Source organism: Staurois parvus, unplaced genomic scaffold, assembly GCF_062004578.1.
Source record: "Staurois parvus isolate SC_StPar_1 unplaced genomic scaffold, SC_StPar_1.0 ptg000402l, whole genome shotgun sequence".
NCBI classification, from domain to species: Eukaryota; Metazoa; Chordata; class Amphibia; order Anura; family Ranidae; genus Staurois; species Staurois parvus.
In genome coordinates, this window is record NW_028318198.1 from 4,784,010 (window position 1) to 4,805,229 (window position 21,220).

Sequence of the window (21,220 nt, forward strand, 5' to 3'; positions counted from 1 at the left end):
AATACATTTTGGCCTAAATTTAAGATGACATTTGATTTGTAAAATTTTTGTACTGGATGTTTTCCAGCAAAAAGTAAAGCCAAAAATAAAAAACACAGAGGTGATCAAATACCACCAAAAGAAAGCTCTATTTGTTAGGGAAAAAAACATAAATTTAATTCACATACAACATTACATGACCGCGCAATTGTCAGTTAAAGTAACACAGCGTCATATTGTAAACAATGGCCTGGTCAGGAAGGGGGGTAAATCCTCTGGAGGGCAGGTGGTTAAGGAGCACATGGTCACAATTCCATCCAGCGCCTCGCCACAGAAGCACACAGCTGTAGTCCAGCTGATCGCCACTATGTGCATACCTCACTCCCTGCTGTAAAGTGTAACTGGAGGCTCTACGGTGCACTTCTCGCAATAACCATGAGGGGGCACAAGCGTACTACTGCCGGTAATATGGCTGCGGGGGATGGCAAGGCTCTCTTCGGTAAAAAGATGGCGGCTCAAGTCACGCGATGTTTCATGAGGAAGTCCTTTCTGTTTGGGCGGAAGTTGTGTTTGTAGTTTTAGACGACTATAGAGATGGATGCGGGAGGAAGGAGGACGCTGCTGGTTCGGCATCTTCCAACTGAGCTGAGTCCGCAGGAGCAGAGAGAGCTGCTGGAGAAGAGCGGAGCGGACAGTGTGCGCCTGTGTTCAGGGAGGACGAGGGGGAGCCTGGTAAGAGGGAGCACAGACACCGTGTATACAGCCATGGCCCCTTCTATGTGTACAGTGGAGGATTACCAATGCACTCCAGTTACGAATATATATCACTTCTTAACCACTTGCCCTCCTGAGGATTTACCCCCCTTAATGACCAGGCCTCTTTTTGCTACTCAGCGCTGCACTAATTCAATTGATAATTGCGCGGTCATGCAATGCTGCACCCAAACGAAATTTACGTCCTTTTTTTCACACAAATAGAGCTTTCTTTCGGTGTAATTCGGTCACCTGTGCGCTTTTTATTTTTCACACTATAAACAATAAAAAGCCCAAAATTTTGAAGAAAATCAATATTTTTTATTTTCAGCTATACAAAATATATAGTAAACTCAAAGTTGGTTATAAATTTAGGCCAAAATGTATTCTGCTACATGTTTTTGGTAAAAAAAATCCCAATGAGTGTATATTGATTGCTTTGTGTGGAAGTTATAACGTCTACAAACTATGGTATACACTGCAATTTATGCCATTTTTCTGCTATACAGCGCTGCGCTAGTTTAACGGACAATTGCGCGGTCATGCAATATGATACAAAAATGAAATTTACATCCTTTTTTTTTTCCCCACAAATTGAGCTTTCTTTCGGTGGTATTTGATCGCCTGTGCGGTTTTTATTTTTTGCGCTATAAAAAAAAAGGCTGACAATTTTGAGGAAAAAAAACAATATTTTGGACTTTTTGCTATAAAACATGTCCAGTAAAAAAAAAATGCAAAAATCAAATTTAGTCATAAATTTCTGCCAAAATGCATTCTGCGACATGTCTTTGCTAAAAAAAAAAAAACCAATACGTGTAAATTAATTGGTTTACATTAAAGTTATAGCGTTTACAAATGGCGGGAAAGATACTGAGATTTTTAGTTGTTTTTTTTTATACTAATGATGGCGATCAGTGAATTATGGCGGCGATCAGTGACTTATGGCAGCGACCAGCGGGACTGCGGCAGACATTCTGACATTGGGGGTACTGACTTGGGGTCACTGACATCCCCAAAAACACTAATACAGTGATCAGTGCAAAAAAAAAAAAAACTGACACTGTACTAATGGCAATGGGGAGGAAGGGGTTAACTTTATTTTGCAGGGAAGGGTTATAGGAGTGAGGGGAGTGTTTTACTAGGGGGCGGGGGTGTGTACTGGGCGGGACAAGGCTGATCGAGAGAGAAACTGTTCTTTCTCGATCAGCTCATCCTCGAGCTGACAGGGAAGTGACAGACAGCACAGCTACTGCAGTTGTGCTCTCTGTCACTGTTTGCCGCCAGTCGTCGGGACATAGCCGCTAAGGAGCGGCTGTGACCCGGTGACTGACATCTGCGGCGGTGATCCACGGGACAGATAGGGCGGCGGCGCGCCTCGCGCGCGCCCCCTATTTGTTTACAAAACACACGTTTTAAAATGTCGTTTTGCCTGCCAGTGCCACCCTGCCGCCGTATATGTACAGTGGCTGGGCAGCATGTAGTTAACCACTAGCCTACAGGGCACTTATACCCCCTTCCTGTCCAGGCCAATTTCCAGCTTTCCGCACTGTCGCACTTTGAGTGTTTTTTCTCAAAATTGTGTCTTTTTTTTTTTTTTTATAGCGCAAAAAATAAAAACTGCACAGGCAATCAAATACCACCAAAAGAAAGCTCAATTCATGGGGAAAAAAGACACAAATTTATTTTGGGTGCAGCCTTGCATGACTGCGTAATAGTCAGTTAAAGTAACTCAGCGGCATAATGCAAAAAATGGCCTGGTCAGGAAGGGGGGTAAATCCACTGGAGGGCAAGTGGTTAAGCATCTAAAGCGGAATTGAAGTGCTCATGCACAGCTCCGTTTACAGTTCTGGTAGTCCCGGTGTCGGTGTGCAGGGATGAATGTGCAGTAGTGACTTCCTGTGCTGATCAGCATCCAGAAGAAGCCAGGGAAAAGATGCCAGCAAGGAAGTGGGGTACCATTGGAATAGAAGTTTTCCTGCCTTTGGTTCCATTTTAAGACTTTGCTAGAGACTATACAGCTCAAAAAGAGTATGCTGTGGATTTGTCACCCACTTGAGAGGTAAGTATTTAGTGTGTTTTCTTTAAGTAGTAATGCTTTGCACTTTTTTGTTTTTTAAATAAAATGAAATGGTTGTTTTAACGTGTAATGGCACCCTTGTACTAAAAAGCCCCAAAAGAATGAATAGGACTGCAGAGCTGTGGCAGTATGAGCGGGTATTATAATCTAGTGTGCAATGTCATGGAACCATTATGAGTCAGCAGTTGTATGTGAGCTAGTTTAGTTCATGAGCACAAAAAGGAGGCCACCTGAAGCTGGAAGTACTCTGTGGGATGTTTAGAATATAGTGAGCAGTGCCATGGAACCATCAGAGACTGGTGTTAATGTGTCAGATAAATAGTATGTAATGGGAGGTGCCACAGGGCCATCAAGAAGCCAAAGGTAGTTTGTGGGGTAATTAAAATCTAGGAGGGGGTGCCAAGGAGCCATCAGAATCTGAATATAGTATGTGGGGTAATTAGAATCCTGTGCTATCAGAAGCTTGTGATAGTGTGTGGAGGTATTTAATCACTTCCAGTCCAGACACTTTTACTCCCTTCCTGTCCAGGCCAATTTTCAGCTTTCAGTGATATCACACTTTGAATGACAATTGCGCGGTCATGCAACACTTTACCAATATGAATTTTTTAGCATTTTTTTGAGACAGATAAAGCTTTATTTTGGTGGTATTTATTCACCACTGGAATTTTTATTTTTTTTGCTATATAAATGAAAATGTCCAAAAATTTTGATAGTGTTTTTCTTATTAAATTTTGCAAATAGTATTTCATCATAAATCTTGGCCAAAATTTATTCCGTTATCTTTTTAGTAAAATAAATAACCTAAATTAGTTTATAACCAAAAATTATAATTTTTAAACTTTTTTTTTACATTTTTTTATATTTCTTTTTTTTTTTACATACAGTCACCCAACAGTACAGTGTCACCATGGTGACACTGTACTATTTGTGGGGGGTGATGATTTTTTTTTTTTTACACTGATTGCTTTTACACCCATAAAGGTTGTAAAAGCAATCATTTCTCCTTCTTTCTGGCTGCATTCTGGCAGCCATTGAGAACTACTGTGTGAGCTGCGATTGGTCACAGCTTGTCACATGGTACAAGGCTGTTGTGAATAACCTTGTACCATGTGACCTCTGTGATCATTCACAGATTTCACATGTAGTAAGCAATGATGTCAGAAGTGACATCTTGCTTACTACTCTGCATGTGATCACTGATTGGCCAATCAGTGATCACATGATTGGGACCTCGCACAGAGGTCCCGTCCGACGATTGGTGTTCCACTGTGTCCGGAGGACACAGCGGACAACGCATCGCAGTGCTGCACGCTCAGTGCGCACAAGCAGGGTGCAAGGAGGCCGTTTATAAATGGACACCCGACCCTGCACTGCCACCATCTGGCCGTTTATATACAACGGCCGGAAGGGAAGTGGTTAAAGGCTAGCAGGCAGTGTATGGGACCCTCAGAACCTCAAGTTGAAGGTATTAGAGCCAACCTTAATCTTTCTTTCTCCTTCCCCTTTTCTAACTCCTCCCTCCTGCCAACTGCCCTCCTGAACACAGACATGCAGCTGCCCAGAGCTGTACATATGCCACAGTTACCATGCTGTGCGCCACTGCAAGAAATAAGCAGCATGTTGCATTTGGTGGGTGTTTCTGCCACAGAATGCTTCCCATGCAGGTCTGTGCATTATCCATGCATTGCACACAACTGTGGTGCAGCATTTACAGAGTTAAATCAGGCAGTAAGGAGGCATCGTCATGCCCCTCATCATAAAAGCTTTTCCCCTCTTGCTCACGCCCTCTCTTGTGCATATTGAACAATAAGAGCTTATTTTTGTGTTGCATTAAATACTTTATCTGAGCTTAATATAAGATTCCTTTCATGTGTTGACCAAACAATGCAGTAAAGAAAATAACTGGAAAGAGGATAGCACTAGACAAACTAGCCTGCCGGTTGGAATTTCCAGTGATCAGAAAGTAAATGCTGAAAATGTCATCTCAGATCTGTCAACCTTCTAAACTTTGTTTTTTTTATTTCTTTCCAGAAATATGTGGCTTTTGCAACCTACCCAAATGAATTTGCAGCTGCAAAGGTATAATTTTCCTGTTTTTTATACTGCATGTCTTGCTCAAAGACTAACTAGTAAGTGCATTATAGGAAGCGTGTTATCTGTGCATACCAAAGTAAACACAGATGTGGAACAAACAGGCAGATGAGAAAATTGTGAGTGACATGGGGACTCCTGATATTCATACTTGGTTCAGGTCACGGACTCAGAGATTATGGAAGCCATTAGATCAAGGCAAACAGCTGGGTAAGTAGTATATTCAGAAAGGAGAAGTCAGAAATGGCAGTATTGATGCTTTCCCACTACAGGTTTCTTTTTAACCACTTCCTGTCTTTATGATGTATATACTGTATACTGCCACAGGACCGAGTGGTTATACCAGGATTGTGGCACTCCCACCCCCCTGTGCACACGTACAAATGCAAATGTGCACATAGGTCCCCCACCCATATGTAAACGGCAATTGCACCACAAATTGGTATCGCCACGAACATCAGAGAGACAGAGCTCATGTTGAACTTTAAACTGGTACCCTGTAAAGGCTTTTAAAGCGTAGCCTATGTATAATTTTAAGTACCATAGTTTGCCACTTCACAGGTGTGTGCAATTTTAAATCTTGACACGTTTGGTATCTATTTACTTGGTGCAATATCATCTTTTACCACAGAATGGGTATTGTGTTTTGAGTGCGCTAAAATTAAGTGTGTGATTTCCTGAAAATTTGCGTTTGATAAATGGCTGTGCAAATGTAGTATGACATATAAAATTGAAACAGCCACCATTTTATTCTACAGAGCCTTGGCTGTCATAAAATATAACTTCTGATTTTAACATATATATGTGAGAAATGTCAAAATTGACCTGGATGGCAAGTGGTTAAAACCTTGACAACTTTTCTGCTAAAGATGGGATATAATACTTATCCTTCAATGGCTTCTTTGTCCTAGCTTTGCCCTGATGAAGCTCTATAGCCTCCATCAGAATCTTAGTGACTCTAAAGGATATTTTCTTCCATAGCAAGCCCTGTGCAATTAGTACACCCATGAAGGATCGCTCACAAGACAGGCTGTGTGTGTATATGGACACACACATCATGGCTTGGCCACGCCCCTATTTCTTCTCCATGGGATTTGATTGACAGCAGCAAGAGCCTATGGCTCTGCTGCTGCCTGTGTCTCCTGTGAGAACAGGAAGTGAAGGGAGAAGAGACACAGCTAGGGACAGTGCAAGATCATGAGAGGAGGGGGGTAAGTGTTCAGGGATTGGGGGAGGACAGTTAGTGAAGGTTTCTTACCTTAATGCAGGGAATGCAGTAAGGTAAAAAAAAACTGATAGCTTTTACAACAGCTTTAAGCATTTAACACGTTCAGATTTGTGGATGCCTATGTCTCCTACTGTGCATTGTGATTTCATCCTCTGACACCTATGTTACTACAGAACCAGTAGTGATGTGGGGGCTGGAAACTGATGGTACTTAAAGTTGAGCCAGCTAGGCAAGTGGCATTTTAGAAGGTCATCAGTTTTTGTCAGTACAGATTTCTTATGATGCATAATTGGCATAGCAAGGTAAGGTGTTTTAAGTGTCAGCCTTGAAAAGCTGTGCAGCCATGGTTATGGAAATGTCTACTTTTTTCTTTTCTTTCCTTTCTTTTCTTTCTTTTCTTTCCTTTCTTTCCTTTCTTTTCTTTCCTTTCTTTTCTTTCTTTTCTTTCCTTTCTTTCCTTTCTTTTCTTTCCTTTCTTTCCTTTCTTTCTTTCTTTCCTTTCTTTCCTTCCTTCCTTCCTTTCTTTCTTTCCTTCCTTTCTTTCCTTCCTTTCTTTCCTTCCTTTCTTTCCTTCCTTTCTTTCCTTCCTTTCTTTCCTTCCTTTCTTTCCTTCCTTTCTTTCTTTCTTTCCTTCCTTTCTTTCCTTCCTTTCTTTCCTTCCTTTCTTTCCTTCCTTTCTTTCCTTCCTTCCTTCCTTTCTTTCTTTCCTTCCTTCCTTCCTTCCTTCCTTTCTTTCCTTCCTTCCTTCCTTCCTTTCTTTCCTTTCTTTCCTTTCTTTCCTTTCTTTCCTTTCTTTCCTTTCTTTCCTTTCTTTCCTTTCTTTCCTTTCTTTCCTTCCTTTCCTTCCTTTCCTTCCCTTCCTTTCTTTTCTTTCTTTTCTTTCTTTTCTTTCTTTTCTTTCTTTCCTTTCTTTCCTTTCTTTCTCTTCTCATATAAAGTATCTAAAATTTTATTGCAAGCAACTAAACTTTGTGGTTTATAATCTATTTTAAATGAACAAGCACTCTGAAGTTGCCTCACACTGTTCGTTTACAGGCTGTTTCAGTACTACACCAACTCACAGTGTTGGGTCACACACTTGTGGTTGAATATGCTAAGGAGAATCATGTTCACCTACCAGACCAGCCATCTTTCTCTGAAAAAAAGAAAAGGTTTGGATTTTATTTTTCTCTATGTAGACTAAAACATGACTAAGCTCTATAAAGAATGTGTGCTCATCTTGCTGTTTATTTGCTCTGGAGCTACATGCACTGTGACACCATCACAAGGGCCTTATTCTTTCTATGACTTCCACTTGTGTAATATTTTATATACTGTATATTGTGTATGTATGTACAGTGGATATAAGAAGTCTACACACCCCTGTTAAAATGTTAGGTTTCTGTGATGTAAAAAAATGGCACAAGGATAAATCATTTCAGAACTTTTTCCACCTTTTTAATGTGACCTGTAAACTATACAACTCAATTGAAAAACAAACAATTTTTTTTTGGGGGGGGGGGGGTAAAGCTAAAATAATGTGGTTGCATAAGTGTGCTCACCCTCTTATAACTGGAGATGTAGCTGTTTTCAGAATTAAAGCGGAGCTTTAGTCTTGTGGGACATGCGACAGGTCCCAGAAGACTACAGGACCATTCATGAAGTGCAGTGCTACTCACGCATGCACAATGGGTACCTAGCTGTGAAGCCGCAAGCTATCACAGCCGGGTGCCCACACTGAAGATGCCGGCCTCCTGAAATCCAGGACGGCCAGTAAAACGGGCTGCAGGGGACACACCGAGGGGCAGGTAAGTGACAGTTTTTGCAGCTGCTGACTTCTATTTTTTGACCGGTGACTGGAACTCTGCTTTAAGCAATCACATACAAAATCATGTTAAATAGGGGTCAGTACACACCTGCCTTCATTTAAAGTGCCTCTGATTAACCCCAAATAAAGTTCAGCTGTTCTAGTAGGTCTTTCCTGAAATTTTCTTAGTTACATCCTAAAGCCATGGTCTTAAGCTTCCAAAGCATCAGAGGGATCTCATTGTTAAAAGGTATCAGTCAGGAGAAGGGTTCAAAAGAATTTCCAAGGCATTAGCTATACCATGGAACACAGTCAAAATCAAGTGGAGAAAATATGGCGCAACAGTGACATTATCAAGAACTGGACGTCCCTCCAAAATTGATGAAAAGATGAGAAGAAAACTGGTCTGGGAGGCTGCCAAGAGTCCTACAGCAACATTAAAGGAGCTGCAGGAATATCCGGCAACTGCTGGCTGTGTGGTACATGTGAAAATAATCTCCTATATTCTTCATATGTTTGGGCTATGGGTAAAGTGTTGAGACGGAAGCCTTTTCTTACGTAGAAAAACATCCAGGCCCGGATAAATTTTGCAAAAGCATGTGGGAAAATGTGTTATGGTCTGATGAGACCAAGGTTGAACTTTTTGGCTATAATTCCAAAAGATATGTTTGGTGCAAAAACAACACTGCACATCATCTTAAGAACACCATACCCAAAGTGAAGCATGGTGGTGGCAGCATCATGCTTTGGGGCTGTGTTTCTGCAGCTGGAACTGGGGCCTTAGTCAATGTAGAGGGAATTATAAACAGTTCCAAATACTAGTCAATATTGGAACAAAACCTTCAGGCTTCTGCTAGAAAGCTGAATATGAAGAGGAACTTCATCTCTCGGCATGACAACGACCCAAAGCATACATCCAAATCAACAAAAGAATGGCTTCACCAGAAGAAGGTTAAGGTTTTGGATTGGCCCAGCTAGAGTGCAGACCTGAATCCGATAAATCTGTGGGTTGATCTGAAGAGGGCTGTGCACAGGAGATGCCTTTGCAATCTGACAGATTTGGAGTGTTTTTGTAAGGTAGAATGGGCAAATATTGCCTAGTCAAGATGTGCCATGCTGACAGACTCATACCCAAAAAGACTGCTGTAATAAAATCAAAAGGTGCTTCAACAAAGTATTAGTTTAGGGTGTGCACACTTATGCAACCATATTATTTTAGTTTATTTTTACTTTCCTTCACCTAAAAGATTTCAGTTGTTGTTCAACTGAGTTGTTCAGTTTATAGGTTACAGTAAAGGTGGAAAAGTTCTGAAATGATTCATCTTTCTCATTTTTTCACATCACAGAAACCTGACATTTTAACACTTTATAGTGTGTGTGTGTGTGTGTGTGTATGTGTGTGTGTATATATATATGTATATATATATATATATATATATATATATATATATATATATATATATATATATATATATATACATATACACAATATATATATATATATATATATACATATACACAATATATTGCCCAAAGTATTGGAACACCATTCCAAATCATTGGATTTAGGTGTTCCAATTACCTCCATGGCCACAGGTGTGTAAATCAAGTACCTAGGCATGCAGACTGCTTCTACAAACATTTGTGAAAGAATGGGAGCACACTGAATTGAAGTGTGGTACCGTAATAGGTTGCCAGCTGTGCAATAAGTCCATCCATGAAATTTCACTGCATAGGTGTGTTTGCCATGATTTCTGGGCGTTTTTAAGGACACGTGACTTAAAACCTGCTCCAAAAACACATCTCAGGTGTTTTCCAGGCATTTTCCACTGATTTCAATGGGAAGAGGCATTTTTGGGGTATTTTTTTTTTTTTTAAACTCCCCAAAGATGCTGCAAGCAGGAGTTTTTACACCGTACCACAAGCGCAACGACTCATTGTGAAAACATGCATACATATACATTCACATACACAGGGAAGCAGTTTTTTGAGCTTTTCAGGTGCTTATTTTAGTGCAAAAACACTTGAAAAACTCAGTGTGAAAGCAGCCTAAGAGCACAGCATGCAGGAGTCACCAACTGTCTACAGAGTCCATAGCTAAAGACCTGTAAACTTTGTGTTGCCTTCAGATTAGCAGAACAATCATGTGTAGAGAGCTTCATGGAATGGGTTGCCAAGACTGAGCAGCTGAATCCAAGCCTTAAATCACTTTTGCAATGCAAATTATTGGATGCAGTGGTGTAAAGCATGTCACCACTGGACTTGAGCAGTGGAGATGTGTTCTCTAGAGTGACGAATCACGCTTCTCTCTCTGGCAATCCAATGGATGTGTCTGGGTTTGGCAGTTGACAGATTGGTACTTGCCTGACTGCATTGTGTAAAGTTTGGTAGAGGGGGGATTATGGTGTGGGGTTGTTTTTTCAGGGGTTGGGCTTGGCCCCTTAGCTCCAGTGAAGGGAACTCTTAAGGCATCAGCATACCAAGACATTTTGGACAATTTCATGTTCCCAACTTTGTGGGAACCCTTTGGGGCTGGTCAATTCCTGTTCCAACTTGACTGTGCACCAGTGCGCAAAGCAAGGTCCATAAAGACATGGATAAGCTAGTTTGGGGTGGAGGAACTTGACTGGCCTGCACAGAGTCCTGACCTTTTGAACACCTTTGGGATGAATTGGAGCAGAGGCTGCAAGCCAGGCCTTCTCGTCCGATATCAGTGCCTGACATCACAAATGCACTTCTAGAAGAATGGTCAAACATTCCCATAGACACACTCCTAAACCTTGTGAACAGCCTTTCCAGAAGAATTGAAGCTGTTATAGCTGCAAAGGGTGGGCACTCAAGACTGGGATGCCAGTAAAGTCAGGCGTTCCAATACTTTTGGCAATATTGTATGTGTGTGTATATATGTATATTCACCAACTTTCCTTTACTGGGGTTTCCTAATATCCTAATATATCATATATATTACAGTAATACCTTTTTTTACAAACGCCTCCGGTTAACGTAATTTTTGGTTTCCGAACGAAAATTCATTGAAAATAATGCCTCGGTTTACTAATTTTTTTAGGATTTTTTTTTCGCAATATGAAGTGTATGTCGGTGCCGATTTTTAAATGCCATTGCCGGCTTTTTTTTTTTCTTCACTATAGCTCACAGAATTAGCTGTCACTTTCCCCGGAGTTAATGGAAATTTTGTTTCTCTTAAGAAACTAAAAGGAAACATTGTTTCTCAACTCCGGAAATAAACTAAAAGAAAACTTTCTTTCTTTTAGCGAGGGAAAGTGACAGCTGAATTTCTGAGCTATAGTGAAGAAAAAAAAAGCTGTAATTACATTTAAAAACCGGCACCATAATAAAAAAAAAAACAAACGGCGTGGGGTCCCCCCTCCCATCCATACCAAGCCCTTCGGGTCTGGTATGGATGTTGTGGGGAAATCCCATGCCAAAATTAAAAAAAAAAAATGACATGGTTGTCCCTCCCCCCCCCCCCCCCCCCCCCCAAATCCATACCAGAACCTTTATCCGAGCATGCAGCCTGGCAGGTCAGGAAATGCCTGCTTCCCTGCTTCAGTTGTTTGATGATGTTACATGAGGCGGGGTCACTCAGGTGATGTCCCCGGGTGGCCCCACCCCTTACATATTTAAGAACTGTCAAGCCAGCTCAGAGGCAGAGGGCTGGAAGCCATCGTCTGCAGCGGTGGTGACGACGGGCATCATGATTGACGTTGGAACTACTGTGGGGGACATTCTTTTAGTTTTTTTAATAAAGGACTTGTCAAAGACAGTGTCTGGTCTTTTTTTCACACTATCCTTTTTTTTGTGTGTGTTTTTATGAATGACTAGGGGTACCATGTACCCCATACTCATTCACATGGGTAAGGGGAGGGGGCCAGGATCTGGGGGCTCCCTTGTTAAAGGGGACTTCCAGATTCTGATAAGCCCCCCTGCCCGCAGACCCCCACAACCACTGGCCAGGGTTGTGGGGAAGAGGCCCTTGACTTGATAACATAACTCATGCAGTGTTTTAGTTCGTTCTGCGTTTACTTTTTTCCGACCTTCGTGACAGATTAATTGGTTTTCAATGCATTCCTATGGGAAAAAACGTTTTGGTTTACAAATTTTTCACTGTGCGAAAAGTCCTGCAGAACTAATTAAATTTGTAAACCGAGGTACTACTGTCATTTTTTTTTTTTTTGTTTTTCTTTTAGCAAACCTGTGCTGAGAGGACATGGTCCCATAAGTGCATATTACAGTGCTCCAGTGTGCTTGTATTTACAGCCTCCCAGGAGCCAGTGGCCCTGCATGCATGAAACCCTCTCATTGAGAATAATAGAGAATTGACAGCTGGGTGCACCCTGTGTATCTGCGCATGCGCATCTCACTGTATTAATTCGGCAATGCCAAATCTTACTGAACTAACGCGCATGTGTGGGACTGACGTCATCCCCACCCAGCCAATGACTGTGGCCAGAAGTCCTGGAAGCCAGCCGCTTAAAGATGTCAGCGGCCAGGCAGGGAGCAGGGGTATGCTGCATCGCTGGAACCGAGTTATGTATAGTTCCGCTTTAACTTAATTCGCCAGAATATTTATTGTGGCTGTGAAATGGGGGGGAACCACTCAAGCGCTAAACACGCCTAGCGTTTAGGCATGTTTACTTGCATTTAGGTGCGTCAGGTGTTTTTTGTTTTTTTTCTGCCAAAACACTCCGACCTTGAAAGTACAAGTGACGTTTGTTTGCCTTCCTGTCTTCTCTCAACAGTGGTGAGAAAGCCGATGAATGTAAAGACTCAAAACTCCCAAGCCAGGTTTCCATTGAGAGGGGAATAGCACCAAATCATGGGTATGCATTAAGTTTGCCTTGTTTGTTACATCTACTATTTTGATTACATTTGTATAGCATTTATAAGTGTCATTGCATTGCCTGCAATTAAGCACATAGGGTCTCTCCGTAGTTAAAGTGAAACTCGGCTGTTTTTTTGTTTTTTTTCAAATGGTAATTACAACAAGGAAAAAAAAAGTTCCATCAATGGAGAACATCATCATTATCATAAACATATTTACTTGTTTTAAGCTTTTTTTTTTTTGTTCAGTTCCTAAGAAAATATTGTCCTACATCCCAAGAGTCTTCAGGAGGGTAGGAGGGGTTTTCTCAGCCAAGCACACCCCATGAGCATGAGCGAAGGGCAGATGGATTTCAGGATGTTACATGAATGATCTGCCCTTAGGCTAGGTTAACATCTGTGCAGTTGGTGCCGCTGCGGATCACCACCTTCACAGAGGAATGCGACCTGCGGGCGGGTTCCATTAATTCTAATGGCACACCGCCCACACTGTAAATCGCAACCTTACTGGGGTTCCTGTGTGGTCTGCGTTTTCCAAAGAAGTGCAGGGACTTCTTCCTTGCGTGTCCCAGGGCACGGGAGTCCATTCAAATGAATGGACACTCGTGCCTGCGCAAAACGCAGCCCGCAGGAACGCAGAGGTTTGAATCTAGCCTTACTCAAGATGTCCATGACCAGATATGCTTGGAGGGTGTTTTTTTAAACTGATTTCTTAGAAAAATAAAGCAAGGATATGTGGCTGGATGGATGAGTTTATTTTTAAGTTTTATAAATGAATTCAATGGCATTTTTGGTTTGTGGTGCTCAGATGCAGTTTAGTTCCTTTTAACATTTTATAGCTAAGTAGGTTGAAAAAAATGCTTGGCTCCCAGGAAGCACTAAGCTTTGCTGTCAGACGTCATCATATATAGTACCTGTTGCAGATCAGTTTCATTTGGAGAGGAACTTCACCCATTAAAAAAAATCAAGTCATCCGCTACCAATACTCTTAATTTCTTGTCTTGGGCTGGCAACAGACAGAATCTTTGTGAACTGACAGTGTGAGCGCCGTCATTTGCCTACTACTGACTCTCTTCCCCCCTCCTCATCTTCAATACATAGTGTTAATTGTTCTGCAGTCCAAGATAAGAAACAAGAGGGCTAATTATTCTTCCTTTGTTATCTCAAGGAGTATAAATGGAACATGATCAACAGGTTTTTTCTTGTGTTTTTTTTAATTGAACAGATGGCATGTTAACAAAAGCCTTTCAATTGTATATTTAACAGTTTAAAAGAGGACAAAAAAAGAAAATTAATTTTTAGCATATACGTACACCTTAACTTGTATCTATGGTAAAACTGTAAAATCATATCATTTCCATTTGTGATTTAAATTATTTCCAGCCTACTTCTATTACTCTGAACGATCTGGAAGTTACTTTGTGCATTTACTTCCTTGAGATCTGTAGCACACATTCATTATGCCCTGTGATTAGCACTGCTGTATCACACATTTCACAGAACCTGCCTTCTGAACTACAGAGGTGCTGAGAGGAGGAGTTTCAGGAGGCGAAGCCAGTGCTGGAATCACTGCTTGCAGGCAGCAAGGTACAGCATATGTAGACTTTTTAGAAATGGAAAGTAAACAGCAGAGGAAAAGCTGAAAAGCATGCAGAGAATCCAGGATTTTGATAGCAGCAGTTCTCAAAGCATGAAATGATATAACAATGGTGATGTTCTAAAACAAATGTGAATTCTCAAACCAAAAATAAACCTCTTTATATATGTGAAAAATGAAGAAAAAAGTTCTGGCAGTGAAAGCGTTAAAAGTTAGTACGATCGCCAGGAAACTAACCAAGCTAGAAGGAACGGTCAGCGGTGTCAGTCTTACTGATATTTTTATTAATTCACATTTAAGTGTATGGATGCTGTTTCTGTACTCTGTATAAGTGCTCTGTATTGACGTATAAGCGAAGTCTTAGGCTCTTACAGTCATAATGATACACTATATTATTCTGTTGTAAAGTTAAAATAATAAATTGTTGTACAAGTGGTTTTTTTTTTTGTTTTTTTTTTTTACAGCTATTGAAAAACTCCAGTATGACCTGGAGGAGATAAGATTTCAGCAGCTGTGCGAGTTTTCACTGGTCAGCTATGATAAAGTGTATGTCAGTTAAATTTTAATCAAAAATCCGCACCAAGGTTTTCCTTGGAAGCAAGTTTGTAAACATCTATTTTGAGATCTGGTTTTATAAAGCACTGCAAGGACATAATATTGTGTGCCTGTGTCTTGGTGTTTCCCAGCATGTACATACCATATTTGCTGGTTCTTAAGCACTCTTCCCTACTGGTTAGCTCTCTAGTATTTATCCTATAGTTATTATCTTTTAAAACATGTTCAGCTAAATAGGGACACTTGTTCCTGCTTTATAAAAAATTCTGATGACAATCACCTAAGATGGTGTGTAGTGCTAAAACAGATTGTGCGACAGTGACATACTAGATTTTTATGCAGTGCACTGCAACATCACTTCGACATAGCGTTATGATGCGAGCGGTGCACTCAGGTTTTTTTTTTTTTTTTATTATTATTTTTCTTCTTGTTCATCTGTCTTTGGCCGGTGTTTGATGTATGCAGATCAGCGTAGCTCAGTGAACATGTTATGAACAAACCCTAATTGTAAGCAGAGCCACAGCTCAGCGTATGGCCTAAGCCTAATTTTGTGCCAGAACAAAGTAGCTAACTTACATGGGCATACACAATTACTATTTTCCACCTGGACCAATCAAGGCAGGCTGAAGACTGAACCCAGAAAAAGACCTAGGTTCGATGGAAGTCCTGGTGATGAGGGGAGCAGGAACAGTTAAGTGTGTCACATTATGCAAATATGCTGTGCAAACCTGCACATTGTGGAAAAAGCATTTCGGAGCCACATATTTCCATGCAGTTTGTTTTTGCTTTAACAAAAGGCCTGCTACATTGAGATCCTGTGGTGACAGTCATGTGACCCAGCTTTAAAGTGGGGGATCCTCTACTCTGAATTATGATGTTACTTTTCAGCAAAATCTAGACATTTGGTCATACCACTGGCAATCATGAGGTCCTGATAAACTGATTTTGACAGCATAGGCATTTTAAAACTTTTGTTGATATAACTTTTTTTTTATATGATGTTGGAATAGAAGTTGGCTCCAGAATAAAGGACTGGTTCAGTAGAGAAACCATTTGAAAACTTATAGGATAGGTCACTGCAGAGGCTCACATTAGTAATGTGTTGTAGTTATCTGACACTAAAGCAGAGTATACATGGACTGAAAATTGGCTGGTTCAGCAGAAATCGTCTGGCTTTGTACTATTGTCTGTTAACAACCAGCTTCTGTCGAATAGTCATGTTGGAAAACCAGCATTTGATTAGCGCTTGTAGCCAATATATAGTCTTTACAAATTAGATGAAAGATGGCAATGTTAACATTGCTAACAAATAAATGGTGAACGTAAACCTCACAAATGAACTTTTATTATTTGCTCCTTTTTATGGTCTGTTAAATATACCATTGCAATCCTTTTTGTTATATCTGTTAAGTGCAAAAAAAAAAAAAACCGGTTGATCTTGTAAGAAATTTGGAGCTCTCCTGTGTCCTCTACATACTTCTTTATTTAAACAGCCATCTTATCTTAATATCGATCATATGTGAACTCTTAATATCCTGGCTACTCCTCCATACACTGCCGCACATAGCGGTTTTGATGCCCTGTACCCTCAGTTTAGCAGTCTGTGCATTGCAATACACCGCTTCAGAGTGCGCCATCATAATGCTCGCAATGGCAAGCGCTCATTGGTCAGTGCAGTCACATGAGTGTTTTGACTAACGTTAAAGCGGAGCTCCAGTCCCCAGAATACATTTTTTTTTTTTAAAAGCAGATCCACGGTTTGGATAGCGTAATTAGTAATAGTATTGTAATTACTTTAAAATAAGTTAAAACTTTACAAGGATCTCGGAAGCAGGCAGGCGCCATGATGGCTGTGGGCATCTGAAGCCTGCAGGTCTTTTACTTCCTGGAATTGGTGCTGCTGGCTATCCCAGCATGCAGCACTCGATCTCACGTTTGCACAGTACTGACACTGCTCGGCGTGACTTGTGTACTACAGGTTGCCATAACATAGGCGGGGGCGGCGGATGTTCCCGCTCCCTTATGGCAACCTGTACATCAATTCACTCCACGGGGAAGGAAAGTGAAGTCTCGAAGCGGAGCAAGCCCCACAACCATAATATTGCATGTTAATTTTGAGAACATCAGTTTAGCACATTTCTAGTTTGTTGCGTCGAGAAATATAGCTATATATATCTACAGCCAGTTGTCACCATGACCGTAACTAAACCACAGAAAGTTAGCTCATCAAGAGTGACCACATCAGATTAAAAGTTGATTGCCCAGACAGAAGATAGTTAACAAAGTGCCGAAGCTAACTAGATAGAGTGCAATGTACACACACTCTGCAATTCCAGCTTTAGAGAACAGCGCAGTCTGCAGCACACAGCATCCATGTCTTCCACAAACAGGACTCTGGTAAAATGGCGCCAAACTCCTCCCATTCGCAGCATTTCCGGTTTTGGAGTACTGCGATACTAGGAACCCAAAGGACTTCTGGGAAACGGGACATGACATCCCAGGAGACCTTACGATTCGCCTTACAACATTATCGCCTAGGCAGCTTGGACTGGAACTGCAATCCTAAAAAGGATTTTAAAGGTATTTATAATACAAAAAAAGAAAAAAAAATTATCCAAATTTGTGCTTTACCTATCAAGTACAATGTACAGAGATGCACTTTAAAAAAATGGGTGGAACTCCACTTTAAGCGCATTTGATGTTTCTTCTTCAAGTAAGATATCCCAGAACAAAGAAGTGTTTCTGATTTGTCAACATGGCCATGTGGTTGTGCTGAAAAATGAGAGCTTGCCATTGTAAGCCTTTTGATGGATACACGTTTAAGGGCTGTGCATTGAAGTGTACAGCCTGGCTATACTGGCAGCATGGGGCATCACGACCGCTAGGTGCAGTGGTGTCTGGAAGGGTGGCCAGGATATTGTGTGTGTCTGTGTTTTTAACACTTGCTGTAATTTCTTATAATTTTGAATGAAGCCCTGCTTGTACTGTCGTCTTGGACAAGGACAAGTGTAATAGGCATCTTGTCAAGAGCTGAGTTTAATATGGCTGACTGCATAATTTGTTCATTGGTCATTAAAGGTAAAGAAATGTAGAAATGGTTGACGATAGACTAAACTCCATAATAAGAATCTATGATGTAGTATTTGTTATCACATTGTTTTTACATCGTCACTTTAAAGAATAAGTTCACCTTACAAAATAATAAATGCACATCTTTTTGTAGGTAGAGATAAATGTGCATTTATTTTTTTTTTTTATTAGCAGCCTGTGAAGCATTGCACCCACAATCAGCAGATCACTGGAGCAATGCAAGGCTCCTGCAGACTGGCATAAACCTTTTCAATGATCTACATACACACGTAACCTCTCCTGCAGTCTCAAACTGCTAATATACTGTCCATAATAAAGTCCCAAATTCAAAATTAAAAGTCCAAAAAATAAAATAAAACATAAAAATAAAGATAAAAATAAAGATACAAATAAAAATTACAGTCCTCGCTCTCCAATCTTCAAACTGTGAAAATGTCCAAATCTTCCCTTCAATCCAAAAGAACCTCAAAAAAATAAACTAAATATAGTGCATTCTTTTATAAAATTATAAGTGATATCATGCAACCACACTGGTGATATACATATACTAATAAATAGGCATCACACATGTGAGGTGAAAATCAACACACCACTTCACTAGTGGCCCTGTGAAACAACCACTGCAATACGTGATATGCCACACATACACAATAAGTGATCAGTAAAAAATTGTGCCAAAAAAGGTGCCACCATTCTGCTTATGGGATAATATACAATTACCCTCTTTCTGCTTTCAAAGCACTCTGAAATTCCCTTCTACCAGATGGGATTACCTTCACTGGGAGTATGCTTTCCTTTAGTAGGAGTGCACAGTTGAATCCCTTCCTCATGCAGCAATGGGTATCGGGATCCCCGTTCCTCACAGAACAGATAGGGGCAGACTCAGTGGAGTAATGAATATAGGATACACAATTTATTAGCAGCTTACATTATCAACAAGTACCATCCATCCTCGACTAAATCCGTTGTATGCTGAGACCACCTCAAAAATGGCCGCGCTTCTCCTTCCGGCCTAGCGTCTGACGTCACAACGCTGACGCGTTTCGTCACTTTCGACTTTTTCACGAGGGACTTTCGTCACTTCCGACTTTTTCCTGCAGACTGTCAGTGCAAGTTTTCTGCTTATACCTCAATGAAAGTAAGCATCAGTGAACTACCTAGAGCACTCATCAGCAGTCTGGTAGTTCAGTGAAAACTACAAACTGATGGTAGTTGTAGCTTTACCAATCATGGAACTATGTGAATGAATGAATGTGTTCGTTTTTTTTTTTTTTTAAATTATGACAGTGAGTTTGGGGAGAAGACCCTCACTGTCGCTAGAGGTGGATCAGGGAGAGGCATGCATCAGTGAGAACATGGGAAGTGTTCAACCCTAAAAATGGGTGGAAAATGTAACATGTTCCCAATGTGAACTTATTTAATACTATCATAACGGCAGTGTTAAAGGATAAGTTCACCTTTTTTTTAGAAAAAAAATATATTTTTGCAGGTAAAAATGTATTATTATTTATTTATAAATTATATATTTTTTTACTAGGAGCCTGTAAAGCATGGCACCACTGATCACAGGTGCCATGCAGGTTTCCTGCAGACTTGTCAGTGTTTCTGTCTGCTCATACGGGCAGGCAGATACACACTGACAGGAGGAGACAATGAACTGTCACAGTGCTATGCTAGTTCATTGAGAACTACAAGCCGACAGCTGCAAAGGTTGCTGGGACTTGTATTTTTCCATTCACCAAATTCTGTGAATGAATGATGCAGCCGGGGAGGCGGAGAGGATCCCCCGTTAGCTGTCACTAGATGGAGCTGGGAGACGTTGTAGGAGTGGGAACATGTTACATGTTCCACCCTAAAAATGGATGTAACATGTTCCCAAAGGTGAACTTCTCATTTAAACTGCTTCTGGTTAAAATAGCAAACTAGTGGTGTAAAAAACATGGTATTTTACATATGGTTTTTGAAATATTTTAGGATGTGTTCTGTATAACAAACTTATTTAGTTCATGTGCTGATAAAATGCCTTAATGATTTTTTTTTTTTTAAATCAGGTTAGTTTTCCCAATAAAATCCAGCCTAAAGTACTTATATCCACCTCCTACAAGCACAGTTTTGGCAAACATTGCAAATGCCCTAGCAAGTGTCCCAAAGTTCTATGTCCAGGTAAAACCTGTTTAAATACATTCTTTAACTTAAAATGTAATTAAAGTGTACAGTTTATGTAGCACTACCACAGCAAATACAGATGAGTGCAAGAACAAGAAGATGGGGACTGCATACTGACAAGCACTGAAGAACTGTGCATTAGGCAAGAGCCATTCAAACCGTTAATTAACAATACAGTTACCATTGCTAAGTATTCAGTATACATTTTTTTTTTCCCCAAGCATTTTTGCTCTTCTGGTACAAAATAAATGCATACTGCTGCATGCAACTTCTTAGTAAATTCATTCTTTAGTATCCCAGCATGCAAAGAAATGGAGACCTCATTCTAAATTACAAGATTCAGATTCAGAATACTTTTATTAATCCCAAAGGGAATTTATTAAGATTTAGTGACATTCAACGAAGACAACACAATAATGAACTGATACAAGACACAATAATGGCAAATTAATACTAAATAAAAATAAATGGTATACTGTAATCATACCATCCTATTAAAACATGGAACAAATAACAACTGGGAAAACAAAAACCTCACTGAACCAGTGTTTACTGCGTCTACAACGTGCTATTTGCTACATCCCCAATGGACGCTGCTACTTCCCATGGGACATAAATATGTAAAACCAATATTTTATTGTACAATGCGCTGTTAAATGCTAATTATTGTACAATACTTTGGCAGGTTAAAAACAGCAAGACAAACCCCTGAAAATTAGACAGGTATCTTGTGGTGAACTTCTTTCTGCTAAAAGATCCACAGCGTGTTTCAATTAATATTCGCAATCTTCATCAGGGGATTAGGGGTATTTCTACAAAAGAGTAGAATAACCTAAAATAAGAAAATATCTACAAAGATGTATATAACACAAAAAAGCTAAAACCATAATTTGACATCTTCAACAACATGCTTTGGTGACTTGCATAATCACCCAGAGTATGGGGAGGACACCATCCTCCTAGGCCATCCTGGGGCCATCCATGTCCGCACACCAAAACTCACATGTGGTCACTGTAACTGTACCACAGGTGTCCTGCCATGCAACTATCCTC

The 21,220-nt window shown here is 40.4% G+C and overlaps 1 protein-coding gene across 2 annotated transcripts in view; it reads left to right on the plus strand.

Annotated features, from left to right (window-relative positions):
• The first annotated feature begins 533 nt into the window (after positions 1-533).
• The window catches only part of RNPC3 (RNA binding region (RNP1, RRM) containing 3), a 49,756-nt gene continuing 29,069 nt past the window's right edge, over positions 534-21,220 (plus strand). For both annotated transcript variants that reach the window (XR_016314097.1, XM_089686605.1), the window contains exons 1-5: positions 534-711; positions 4,844-4,891; positions 7,167-7,282; positions 12,678-12,758; positions 20,053-20,164. Coding sequence is in view for 1 of the 2 variants with exons in the window: in XM_089686605.1 (XP_089542731.1) it covers positions 574-711; positions 4,844-4,891; positions 7,167-7,282; positions 12,678-12,758; positions 20,053-20,164 (495 nt within the window). In the remaining variant the exon portion in view is untranslated. The remainder of the gene's footprint in view (positions 712-4,843; positions 4,892-7,166; positions 7,283-12,677; positions 12,759-20,052; positions 20,165-21,220) is intronic.